This window comes from Saccopteryx bilineata, chromosome 2, assembly GCF_036850765.1.
Source record: "Saccopteryx bilineata isolate mSacBil1 chromosome 2, mSacBil1_pri_phased_curated, whole genome shotgun sequence".
Taxonomy (NCBI): Eukaryota; Metazoa; Chordata; class Mammalia; order Chiroptera; family Emballonuridae; genus Saccopteryx; species Saccopteryx bilineata.
This window is the reverse complement of record NC_089491.1, coordinates 19,876,579-19,889,898: the sequence shown is the minus strand read 5'-3', so window position 1 is coordinate 19,889,898 and position 13,320 is coordinate 19,876,579. Positions and strand designations below refer to the sequence as shown.

The 13,320-nt window shown below is 47.0% G+C and overlaps 1 protein-coding gene across 4 annotated transcripts in view; it reads right to left on the bottom strand.

Moving 5' to 3' along the window:
* Nucleotides 1-13,320, bottom strand: part of TNC (tenascin C) — an 87,910-nt gene that overhangs the window by 32,505 nt on the left and 42,085 nt on the right. Inside the window, exons 10-13 of one of the 4 annotated variants that reach the window (XM_066256399.1) lie at nucleotides 6,154-6,426; nucleotides 5,321-5,593; nucleotides 4,464-4,736; nucleotides 1,270-1,542 (exon numbers count right to left, since the gene is read on the bottom strand). The exons of the other annotated variants lie outside the window; for them this stretch is intronic. Coding sequence (XP_066112496.1) covers nucleotides 1,270-1,542; nucleotides 4,464-4,736; nucleotides 5,321-5,593; nucleotides 6,154-6,426 — 1,092 coding nt within the window. The remainder of the gene's footprint in view (nucleotides 1-1,269; nucleotides 1,543-4,463; nucleotides 4,737-5,320; nucleotides 5,594-6,153; nucleotides 6,427-13,320) is intronic. 4 annotated transcript variants of the gene reach the window in all.

Here is a 13,320-nt window from a genome sequence, read left to right as displayed (position 1 = left end):
GAGGGTGACCTCTCTGCCTTCTGCAGAGCGAGGGCTTGTGGATGTGAGCTGACACGAGCCCCAAGTGTCTCCAGGGCAGCCCCAGCCCATGGTTAGGCATCTCGGGGTCCCTATTTACTCAGCGGTGCCTGCGCTGCACAATACTAAAATGCATGCGTCACTTAAATGATTGAGGCTGAAATGCGGAGCTGTGGTTTCGGTAGGGCCACCCAGGACAGGTAGGTTTGCAGGCAAGTTTAGCTGCAATCATTATCTAAAAACGGGGCAGGCATCTGCAAAACCAGACAACATAACCTCTGCCGAGCTTCAGACCAAGGGTGACCCAGATGAACACTGGAAAACATTGCTGGAAGGCTCCGCTCTCTACCAGGCTCCCAGGGAGACACTGAACACCTCGTCACTCAACAGAGTGATGAGTAAGCTAGAAGGCACCCTCCTGGGTCTGAGCTGGGACGGTGCCATCCAAAGCCAACACACCAGGGAGCAATTCTTGATTAAAAGAGCAAAAAGGGCATCAGGGCTCTGACATTCATAGCCTGGGACATTCCTTGCTTCGAAGGTTGCTGCGTTTACTTCTGTTAATGAATGCCTTTTTCTTTGCTACAGTCTCCAGTCATAATTATGTGATTTTTCTCCCTCCCTTTTTGGTCTAGCTATTTGCTAATTTGGTGTTCTAACAATGACTCAGTATTCGAGAGAATTGCCCAGAGGAGGGTAATTCAGTTCTCTTATTATACTCAGTGTATTTTAAAGAAATATTTAAATTAAAATGCTTTTTAAAAATGCAAGAACAACAGTGCTCATACCCTGGAGGGCTTTGGGATTGTAAAGAACTGTTTCCCACCATTTCCAACTAGCAACAAGACTCTCTAAAGTAAATAACCTGTTTCCACCAGAACTCACAGGCGGGAAGGGTCAGCTCTCTATTATATACAAGCACTCGGGAGGAGAAGGAAAACTTTCAGGCTGTCTTCTGAAACAGCAAGCCATCGTTCAGCAGAGATGAGAGGCGGAGTTGTAAAATTGGACACAGCCTGGGAGAGGCTGGAAGCGGAAGGTCAGGAAAGGCAGCATCTGCATTGTTCATTCTCAAGATGGCAAAGGCATCTGGACCCAGGCACAGCCTGTAGGGAGGTCTCTGACCATGCACAGACAGCAGCAGTGGGGCGCGCGGCCGGGACTCAGACGCGGAGAGATGCCCACTCCCTGACCTCCCGGAGAGAAAGCAGGGAACCTTGGGAGAGAGCATGGGCGCGGAGGGAGAGGTACCTGTGGAGGCCTCAGCAGAGAGCACCTGTGTTCTATAGCCCCGGATCACTCCGTAGATGGTAACTCTATAAGGGGTGGTGGCCTTGAGGCCCGGGATGTCCACAGCCCGCAGGCTGCCGGGCACCGTGAGGTTCTGAGCCGCCTCCACCTTGTTGGCCTCCTGCACCTGAATGACAAAGTGCTCATAGGCCTGGTCGGCTGCGGTCCAGTTGAGTTGGAGGCCATTCCAGCCAACCTCAGTCACTGCTAAGTCTCCCAGTTGGGGGAGCTCCTCTGAAGAAGGACAGAGAGGCATTTGTCAGTTCTGTAAATGAAAAATGAGGAAACCAAAGGTCCCATAGCCCAGGGAAGAGAGAAAGCGGTGAGAGAATTGTGTGTGTGTGAGTATGTGTGGTCATTCCTGGTCTCTGGATACTTCCAATTTGAACTATAGTAACCTGACCACAGCTTCCCCCCCCCCTCCCGCCCCAGGAGTTGAAAATGGTCACACAGGGGAATGTCTGCATGGTTTGTCCCTGAGACAGCCATGCCGTCTGGACCACTGCACAGCCCACCCAGGAAGTCACTGAGCGGGCACAGCCAGAACTTACAGGAGAATTGGAAAAGGTGGGATTGAGGGTCGGGGTAGGGGAAGTAGGAACGGTTAAAAGTGCAGGGTTTGAAGGCAGCGGGCCAGGTTGAAACTCCACAGTGATGTTTGCTAGCTGCGTAATGTTGGCATGTCACCCACGCATCTCTGAGCCTCTCCCCCTCACCTTCAGAAGGAGCTAACAGTACCCTTTCACCGGACCGTGTGATGATAAAGGGATCCGGTTTATAAACCTCCGCGTATCCTACCTGACACATGGAGAGTGCTTGGTAAGTGGCAGCCTAACAAATACCTCATTGTTTTGATGTTGTAACTGCACAGGAACTTCGTTTCTTTCATAGGACTTTTTTTTCCCTAATTCAAGCCAGCTTTGCCCTAATAGAACCATGACTCACTCGCCTCCCTTCGGCCAGACCCTTCTAGCTTCGCACGTACACACGCACTGCCGACCACTCCCTTCTCGGTAAGTCCCCAGGACAACTAGGATCTGGTTGGCACCGGACTTCCCCTAAAGAACAAACCTTCAGGTGTTGTTGATCAAGGAACCAGGGTTTCCGTCAAACTAAAGATAACCCCTTGACCTCAGTTATGTTTCAGCCCCAGACCTCTGAGGGTGGAAGGACTGTACTGACCACATCCTTTGAAGATCACACAGAACGATGCCACGGCTGACCTCAGGACCAAATGCAACCAATGATCAACTACCCCCTACCCTGGTCCCGACCAGCCAGTAGAGCTCATGACCCTTACTCCCTTAGTCACCATAACTAATGTTACCCATCTCTATAACCTGTCCCCTAGAAGCCATCAGGGAGCCAGGTCTTAGAGCATTAGTTGACCTGAGGATTCTTGGTGATCTTGGCAAGAATTCCTTGCTTCGTGTCATTACTTGACCCTGGAGAGAGTGTGTCTCATTGCTGGCCTCATGCTGTCTCAACAGGTTTATAAAGCCTCAGGTTTGGACAAGTCTGATGTTGTATCTCTGGACTTTTCTCAGCTTGCAGGGATCGAAGATTCTGTGCTGGATTCTTGGCCTGGTTCCTTCCCTCCTACGGTCTCCAGCTAGTACTTGGTGCCTGAATGAAGAATGCCTACATCACGAAGTCAGGTCCTTGGGGTGCAGGAGGGCCCCCTGTTAACTAAAAGTGATTACCGCTTGGCAAATGGTGCAGAGCAGGGCCCACTATTTATTTTTATACAGTGTAGGAAGGAAATGTAATGTAGTTGTTATTGCTGATTTAGAAAATTTGGATTCAAATATAAAAAACAAAACAAAAACAAAAGCCCTGCTTCCCAGGGTTAAATGAAATCTCAGCCTCTCTTTTTGTGGCTGAAGTAGCCGTGGATTTGAAGTTAGAAGGAAAATAACTGCAGTTTTACCGTGAGAGTCTGAGCAAACACGACCATTGCGAGGCGCCGTTTGCAAACTGGCGCCACAGAGATTTGGTGTTTTTTGGAAGAACTGGGTTGGGGCTATAGTTTTAGGCAGCCCCTTTGTCCTCCTTCCCAGCTCACCAAGATCAGCTGTTCGTTCAGCTAACTGTCGTAAATGGGGTTCCTTGTAAGATTTCCTGTGCAAAGTTCGCAAACTACAGACATAGACCGTTAGCATACTGCACCCAGGTTTCATATGTCTCAGAGGTCCCTTTTGCTCATTTGGTTTCAAGCCACACAGGACAATGACAATGCAGCCAGCTGAGGCGGATGGCAATGTGACCTTTCTTATTTTTGGTATTGTGGGTAGTTTCTAGTAAGGACTAAATTTAGTTGTTATATATGAGCAAGAAGAACAATTTCTTGAATCAGATTATTTGGACGGTGCTATCAAAACAGAATATGTAGGAAATGTCATGGGCTTACGACTCATAAAAACCCTTCTAGCAAAATATCTGGCCCATTTTCCCATAGCCCCTTTTAAAGACATTTCTAGAAACCTCACAAGGAGTGTGGAGTTTTCTCTAATAGATGGACCGGCATATTTTCCGGGGACAAATTGAGAGGAATTGTTTCCTCCCCAAATTGAATAAAAAACATCAACGTCAAATGTGACTGTCCCTTCTTGGCAATGTTCCTGCCTTGAGTATCTGCTGAGAAGAGAGAGACCTGATCATTTCAAAGGTCATTCTGCAGAGCTCTGACTACGAGCTGGATGGCAGTTAGTGACTCTGAGGCCACTAACGATAAGATTTCTCTAGAAAGGCCTGACCCTGCTCTCGTGCCACCGCCCTAGCTACGTGCCTGAGGCTTTTTGTTCTGATATGTTGCTATCTACTAAGTGCAGCTATTTGCTATTGAGTATTTATTACATGATGGGCACTGTGCTAGGCACTTCCATGATCTCATTCACTGATCACGACAGTGTTTGGAGGTAGGGGTGTTAGCTTGGATCTGAAGGTGAGAAAAGAAGGCTCAGAGATGTAAGATGATATCCCAAGAATATTCAGCCAGGAAGGTGGAATTCCAACCCAAACCTCCCTGAGTTACAGCTTGTTTGCTTGCTGCCTCTCAATAACTCTGAGATGGGTTCCCACCCCATGGGAATTCTCTTGGTTCCAAACACAGGCGGGCTCAGTCACGTCCCCGGCCTGCGAGGAGGGTCATATACCTGTGATGACCTCCACTGCCAGGGGTTGAGTGTTGCGGCCCCTGACCTCGCCGTTCAGGGTGACTGTGTAAGGGGTCCCAGCACGGAGGCCTGGGATCTCCACGGAGCGCTGGCTGCCAGGGATGGTGAGATTGTAAACGTCTTCGGCCTGGCCCACCTCCTGGACCTCAATGACAAACTGCTCATAGATCCCATCTGGGGCGATCCAGTGCAGTCTGAGTGCATCCCAACTAACCTCGGTCACCGTGAGGTTTCCCAGATCTGGAACCTCTTCTGCACAAGGACACAGAGTAGCTGAGTTACTGAAAAAGGCAGTTGCACTTCGGAGTTCAGGTAAGATGGCACTTTGGCCAGAGTTGGGATGAGTTGCCCCGTGAGCGTGGATTACAGATGTGCAATTTATTTACGGCAGCTGTGAGCTCACTCAAATGGTTGGCACGAAAGCCAGGGGTTTTTCTATTTGGCCTTTGGGAATGAAAGATAGTTGGAGGAACTGTTCACAACTTCCATTTTTGACACACAAATGGGGCTTTGGGGAGTTCTTTGGTATGTTCTTAAAATGAGCTCAGCCCAATTTTTTTTTCCACTTGCTTTCCAACTTCTTAAACATTATGAAAGAAGAGTCACCTCTCACTTTTGTGAAGGAAGGGTAGGTGGAATTTTCCGTGGAACTGGCTACTGTGTTACCATGAAGACCTGGCCATATAAGGGATATGACATTTGGACAGAAGCATGGTGATTCACCGATTTTCTCCAAGGTGGTAGGGGCCGGACTCAGTTTAGAGCAGGGAAGAGCTTTGGTCCCTCGTGAGCACAGACAACAAGAGGAAGTGAGTGAATGAATTAGTTTAGAATACCTGTCAAGCCTTCAACAGAGAGAGAGGTTGTGCTGAAGTCCCGAATGACCCCGTGGATGGTGACATTATAACGAGTGGCTGCTTTGAGCCCAGGCAGGTCCACGGACCTCAGTCCTCCGGGGACTGTGAGGTTCTGGGCTACCTCTACCATGCCAGTCTCCTGCACCTGAATAAAAAACTGCTCATAGGCTCCTTCCGGAGCAGTCCAGTTGAGCGTGAGGGTGCTCCAGCTCACCTCAGACACGGTGACCTCTCCCAAACTGGGAGTTTCCCCTGGAGAAGGACAAAGAACCAGTTTAATTATCAAATCACACGAGATCCAGGGACTCTTCAACACAAGAGGAAGCCATATATGACTTGGGAAAAAAAAAAGTGACTTTCTTTAGAGACATGCATACCATGAAGCTTCCTAAATTTAGAAAATAGAGCAAAATGGGTAAGGTGTAGGAAAAGATTTGTTATCGTATTTCATTAAGAATTGCTCTAACCTCCAGTAGAGAAGGAGATTACTGTTTTCTTATTAAATAAAATGCTTTTACTTCCCTTACCAGGAGGAAGCCTGTTTGTAAAGCTAAAGATCCCTGCCACTGGGGCTGTGTGCCTAGTCCCCAGGCTGGGCTCTGCAGAACTCCAAAGGGTGTTGTCCACGTGGGGTGCAGTGTGACAGCTGCCCCTGGAGGCGTACAGCCTGATGGCGCTCCATCCCTACACACCATAGCACTATCGCTAGGGACACAACAAGTCCATTCAAAAGCAGGTGGAGTCTGATTATCCCTGGGCAGTCTCTCCTGTTGGGAAAAAACCCCAAAGATATAGATAGGAAGGGGAGGTACCTGTGGAGGCCTCAGCAGAGAGCACCTGTGTTCTATAGCCCCGAATCACTCCGTAGATGGTAACTCTATAAGGGGTGGCGGCCTTGAGGCCCGGGATGTCCACAGCCCGCAGGCTGCCGGGCACCGTGAGGTTCTGAGCCGCCTCCACCTTGTTGGCCTCCTGCACCTGAATGACAAAGTGCTCATAGGCCTGGTCGGCTGCGGTCCAGTTGAGTTGGAGGCCATTCCAGCCAACCTCGGTCAAGGTGAGGTTTTCCAGTTCAGGGGTGTGGTCTGAATAATGACAGAGATAGGGTCAGTCAAACCATTCCTCCAAATGCTTTCCTTCTGGGAACCTAGAAATGGCAACTGGTCACTGATGCTGACAGGCCGTGGGGGCCGGAGGGCTGGGTGTGGCTGACTGCACCCCCGGACAGTGCTGTCACTATAAAGACCCCAACAGAAAAATCAATGTAATGCTTATTTTGCCTTGTTGCGTATTTATGTTTTTCATTTGGAAATGGTATTTTCCTACTGACCTGTGTATTTAGAAAACCCTAGGCATCTGTCAGTACTGCTCTGGGCTTCAGTTTTCATTTTGGAAAATTTCTATCATCATAAGGATGAGATCAGAAGGAATGGCCTTTGGCTATTCCTTGGACCCTTGGTCTGGGCTGCCCAGCCTTCTACATTTTGAGAAAATCGACTCCTCTTAGATTTCCTTCCTTTTCATGCTTCCTTCCTCTCCTCTATATTACCATCTCTTTGTGCTGGAATTGTTTTCAGTATCCAAGGCTCAGACCAGTTGACATGAACCACTTCAGAAAGCTGAGGGCTACATGAACACAGTACAGGTAACACTGAACTGAGCGGGAGGTGAGTCTGCAAAACCGTCCCTCACCGGATAGAAACAAAGACTGAAGCCCTGGGAGAAATGGCCACTGTGGAATGTGCCATCACCTCTCATCCCCTGAGCGTGAAGTACAGTAAACACCCTCCCATCTGTGCCTTCAGGGTGAGTATATGCCCAGAACTGAGCTTAAATGGACGTGGCATGACCTAGGAAGAAAAGGCTTTCTCTGGAAATGGATCCTGCAAACAACAGAGTAAGACCTGCTTTGAGATCATGAAAATAAAATTTCTTTTTCTCTCTATTTATGTTTCTACTGGTTGCTAACTTCAAGTGAGCTCTGCATGTCCATTAAAGTAGGCATTCAACTTGCTAATCTTAGTTTGCAATTGGATTGAAGATATCTTTTCAGAAGGGAAAACATTCCTTTTCAAGAATCTATTTAATTCAGACTTACCCAAATTCTGGGGAATGTTCTAATTGTCGAATATTGGCAAAGATTACACTTCTTCACATCTTGTTTGATCTAGAACCGGGGCCCGCTTTGTGCTTCAAAGGCACAGTTGAGTAGTGTGACAGAAACTTTACAGTCTGAAATACTCTCTGGCCCATTTCAGAAAGTATTTGGGATACCTGACCTTGAACTACATTTTATGGACTCTTCATTGAACCCGAATTTGCATCCTGAAGTGCACACCAAAGGCCTCATAGCGGTTGGGAAAGAGAGGACCCCAAACTCAAAGTGATGTACAGGGTTCAGGTTATGACAGTCTCTACATATGACGCTTCGAGTTTATGAAGCTCAGTATCATAAAAACTTTTAAAAATTGAGACTGGAGTGTTTCAGCTTATGCTGTTAGTGTCGTGCTTATGGAATACGTGGCTGAACTAATTTGGCTGGGCGTGGCAGAAGAATACGCCGTAATGTGCGTAGGAGTGAGGGTGTTGGCGTCCACCAGAAGGCTTACCTATGCCATTTTGGACTGTTCAAAGTGCAAGTGTTCTGTTTGTGTTGCTTTGTTTGGTGATTTTGGGCCCTTATCATGGCTCCTAAATGAAAGTCAGGGTCTTCAAATGGTAGTGCTTCAAAGAACAGGAAAGCCATCACTATGGAAGTGAAATTAGACATCATAAAGAGATCAGAAAAAGGAGAATCAGTGATGAACATTGGCCATGTCCTGGGCCCTAGTTGCTTTACAGGGACAATTATCCAGGATAAATACCACATCCTAGAGCAGGTAAAAGAATCAACCCCTATGAAGTTGACTGTGATTACTAAACAGTGAAGTGGCATAATGATTGAGATGGAAAGTTTGATAGTTTTGTGGCTGGAAGACCAGCATCAGCGGCATAGACCAGTCAGTCTAGTGTTGATTCAGGAGAAGGCTAAATGATAGTTTGAGGCAATAAAAAGTGAAAAGGAGGAAGAGAGCAAAGAGTTTGTGGCTAGTAGGGGTTGGTTCATGCATTTCAAAGCTCGTGCCAACTTGCATACCCTTAAGGTGCAGGGTGAAGCTGCTAGGGGGATGAGACAGCTGCAAGCCAATATCCTAGTAGGCTGGCTGAATTATTTAATGAGGGGGGCTACTGTGCTGAACAGTGTTTAATGTGGACAAGACAGGCCTTTTTCAGAAGTGTATGCCTAATAGAACCTATATTGCCTAGGAGGAGAAAACAGCACTAGGCCATAAAGCTGGCAACAGATTTACTAACAAGGGTTTGGCAGAAGGTTTTTCTATGGTAGATGATGGGTTGGAAAAATTTCAGGCTGAGGACTCTGGTGATGACACCTTCAGTGAGGTCTACAGAGCTGTTATGGATGTCTTGCAATGCTATAGGCAGGTTTTGGAAGAGAAGAAGTCCTCAACCTTCCAGACTAGCCTGGAACAGTTCTTTAAGAGGCAGAGAGGCCTGTAAGAGACCTGTACCCTCTGTATCAGCTGCTTCTCGAGATGCAACACCTGTAGTCCAGGTAGAATCCTCTCCAGCGTCTCCTGCATGTTCCTTAGGCGATCCTGATTCACCTGACCCAGTGTCTCCAGCACCTTCTGCGGGTTCTCCCGCCTCTGCAGCTTCTACCTCCCAACAGGTCCCTCTCTCTCACCTTGCAATGCTCCTTATAGTGCATAAGCCAGCCACAGGAATAAAGGTAAGAAACTTTCCTTTACACTCATTTTTTTTGTCACTTTTTCTCTGTTACTAAAGTATAGTGTACAGCACAGTATATTTATGTCTTTTTTCTTTTTCTGTGGCTTAGTAGTGTTTTTATGTTCTAGATTATGATTTTATAACTGTGTTAGGATAGGTAAGTGACTTAGGCTAGGGTGTGTTTCGACTTACACCATAATTAGGGTTATATCACTGTCGTAGGAATGGAACTGTGTCATAACCCAAGGACCCCCTGTGTGTAGTTTGGGTGAAAGAAAGGGAGAATCAGCCACCCTTAAAACCACTGGCCCTTGTGAGCCCAGGAGCAGTGGTCCAGATATAACAATTGTCTCCTTGACCTTGAGGTTTAAGCACAACTACTGTCAGGATCACATGCTTGAAAAGTATTCCAGCAGGCTCTTGTATAAAGACATTGGACAAATCCAGTCTAAGCAAACGGTAAGGATAAGGAAATTAATCTTATGGCTCATAACAGCACCACCTCCTTCTTATCCCATTTCCCTCTTTTTTTCTCCTCCTGCTTTTAAAACTTCTGGTCAGCAACTTAGCTGACATTGACAATTTCCCCTTTTATGTGAATTAAGTCACTGTCTTTTGTCTCTACCTTCTAAAGCTATCTCTTTAATTCTGACATAATCCCCCTCCCCCACTTTTTTTTTCCATAATTCCATAAAAGAAATTTCAGGTACCAGGTATCGGGATGTAAGAGATACAAGAGTGACCTAACTGGGATTTCAACTAACAGGGCAGGGAGGAGGTGTTTACGGATTGTCTATTAAACTGACAAAAAAGATGGATGGAGAGAGGAGAGAAGGTCCACAATGGAAAAAGTCTCTTCCTGATAAGACCCAGCTTTTCTCTTTGAATCAGTTTTTTTATATGCCACTGACACTACCCGACAGAACCCCCACACCCTGCTTCATCTGAAATTGTTACCTAGTGTTAGGTTGCTCGGGAAACCATAATAATCATGGTAACGCTACTTCCGTGAACATTTTTGGCTATTCTTCCATTTTGGCTAGGTAAGTCATAAAAGAGCATCAGTGTATACTTAGTGAGCAACACTGTCTTTCTGTAGTGGCTGCTCCTGGTGTCCTACCCACACCCTTCTCTGAACAAATGCCAGTCAGATAAGGTGTAACTTCAATGAATGCCATCCATAGCTAAATTAAAGGAAGACAGATAAGAATGATAAAACTAGAGAGGATGATATTAATAAAAAATCAGCAGACAATAGCTGAGGTGGGGACCGAGAGGCTTCCCGTAATAAATGCTGACTCTAAGTTTCAGTGGCGAATGCCATGCTGTGCGCTTACTGCCCAGGGGGGACCAGTACTGCCCTCGTCTAGTTCCACCCTCACTGTCTTGGCATTTCCTTATGAAAAGGCTGTTGTCCTTCTCTGACAGCTGTGCACTGGCATCTACCCTCTGAACAATGTCAGTGGGCCTGGGAAATCTGTGCTGATGGTGGGTTGACCAGCTGGCCTGCAGGAATTTCTGGCTGTGCCAGCTTTAAATTGGTAGATTCCCAACATCTTGTAGATGGTAAAGGGGAACTGTTTGCCACCTTAAAATATGCCTCTTTGGGAAATTTATTAGTTTAAGCTGGTTATTTTTAAGAAACAAAAGGCTCAAGAACCTTTGACCTTTTCCCTAGCTGCCTAAAAATATTTCGATAGAGGATCTGTTCTAAGAAGTTAGTGATCACCATAAATAACCAGTTATTCGAACTAGGTGTGATAGACAAGGAGGCACAGAGCAAGGTCCCTTGGATCAAAGTCCTGTGGGTCCAATTGTTTGTGGCCCAGCAAACATCCATTTTCCAGATGTTTGCTTCTGCATCTCCACGTGAACTTCCTCCCCTCTGAGGTCCTAAATCACTACCCCTCCTTTCTTCTCAGCTGAAGATGGCATACAAGCCTCCACGCCAGTTTGTCCTTGGGCCCAATATCCTTGTGGAACCCTGGTCCATACGTAATTAAATTTGGTTATTGTCTCTTGTTAACCTGCCTTACGCCATTTTAATAATTTGGCCAGCCAGAAGAACTAACTAATGGGAAAAGGGAAATTTTCCCTTCCCCACACTGGGTGTGGCAAGATGCTCATTGGTTTCGTGCCTCTACCTATCCTCCCGGCTTCCGGTCCTTACCATCCATGGCAAAGTCACAGCCGCCACTTTAGGCAGGCTTTTCCTGAGGTCATCAGAGTGCAAATGCAGAGAGGAGGGTGGGGAGAAATATGCCTGACACACGAATTTTTCTCAGTGCTAACAGGAATAGTTCCTTCCTTCTTTCCCTTCTCCTTTCCCTTCTCCTTTTCTTTCTCCTTTTCCCTTTCCCTTTCCCTTTCCCTTTTCCTTTCCTTTCCTTTCCTTTCCTTTCCTTTCCTTTCCTTTCCTTTCCTTTCTCCTTCCTTCCCTCCCTCCTACCCTCCCACAAGCTTACCAAAGCCAAGCGCCCAGACTCCTATTTCTTTATATCGTATATATTCCATGGCACAGTCCTGTTTGCCTCTGGATGTCTGTCCAAAAGCTTCCTCTCGTTTTAAGCCTGATGCTCAGAGGCTTACATTTAATTCTGTGCTCCTGCTGAGCACTTTGCACACCCAGTTACAGCGAGTGGGGTGTCAGGTTTTCTGTTTACTTGATGGCGAGTTCCTTGGAGCAAGGACGTGTCTTAATGGCTCCAGCATCCCCAGAATTCAGCACAGAGCACACGTGTAGTATATCATTGACTGTAGTAAATGAGAGAGACTTGGGAAGACAGAATTCAGGAGAAGGAAAGAACTGTCCACCTCCCTTTTAAAAAAATAAAGTAGTTCTATGGAGAAAGCTCTAGAGAGAAATGTTATGGAGACAATGTGTGTCAAGAACCACTAAAGGGGGCTTTGCACATTTTTCTTCTAATGAACAATGTCTTTGAATATATACAACATGATTTCTTTGAAACAGTGTTAGGGAGGCATGCCTGGGGGATGAAATCATGAGCCTCTGGGATGCCAGAGCAGGGCTCTCAGTCAGGGAGAAAGTGATCCCAGCCTGTGGTTCACTTGAACTTTCCATCTCTCTGAGCTGCTGAGGCCTGGGCTTCCCCACTGGTGATTGGAGATAACATGGCTGTAGCCAGAGGGTGATATGATTGAATGGGGCTAGGAAGCATTTGTCAAACTCAGGAAAAAGCAAAGAGAGAAAGAAGAGGAGGAGGAGGAGGAGGAGGAGGAATTCCCCCGTTTTTGTTTTTCTGATTCTTTGTCATCCCTTGATACCTTATAACCAGCTGAAACATTCAGATGTCTACCAGACACTTATTCCTCCCCGATTCTCTTCTGCCCCGCCCTCACCTGTGATGACGCCTCCTCTCCAGAGCATCCTTGATGCTCAGCTCATAATTGGGTGGGAAGCAGTCCATGCACAGTAGTCACAGAATTGACCACCGGAGCTCACTTTAGACTCTTGGAAGAGGCTGCTTTATGTCTACCAAATATCTCTTTTCTCTCTCTTTCTTATGAATAACCAAATTTTCATATGGGCAGCAACTTTCTCGGCCAGAAAACTACCTTCCCTGGACTTATCGCTAGGAGTGGCCAACGAATTGTGACTAGAAGTCGTGAGGTTCCCAGAAAGAGTCATCTAGTAGGTACTCCTTTTTTTATTTTATTCCCCCCCCCCCCCGTTATGTCTCCTGGAACACAGATGTGAGGGCTGTATGGCGGCAGCCATACAGGGACACAGAGGTGACTCTGAGAAGGGAGGCCAGCAACGGTGGGACAGAGAGCGAGAAGGAGCCTGCGTCGCTGATCCTTTGGAAATGCTGCGTTACCCCTGAATCACCCAACCTCGGGTTTACTTTATGGGGGAGGAAGCCAACTTCTCTCCTGTGTAAGTGACTGTTATTTGGGATGTATGTTGTATGTTGGTGAAGGTGTTCATCAGTGACAAAGACTCAAAGGGCATTCCAAATCGACCCATCACTATGACCTCTTTCCTGTTTATGGTGGGAGTAACATCTCTGCCATGACACTTCCTCTGGCTGCCCCTGATTCTCCCAATCCTTCCCCGTCCTTGTCCGAGTTCCGACTAACATACTGAATGTCCAGTCCTCCCCATGGGCTGTGAGCAGGAGCGCAGGAGCCCAAAGGACAGTGTTGAGTTACGCGACCCTCCTGTGCCC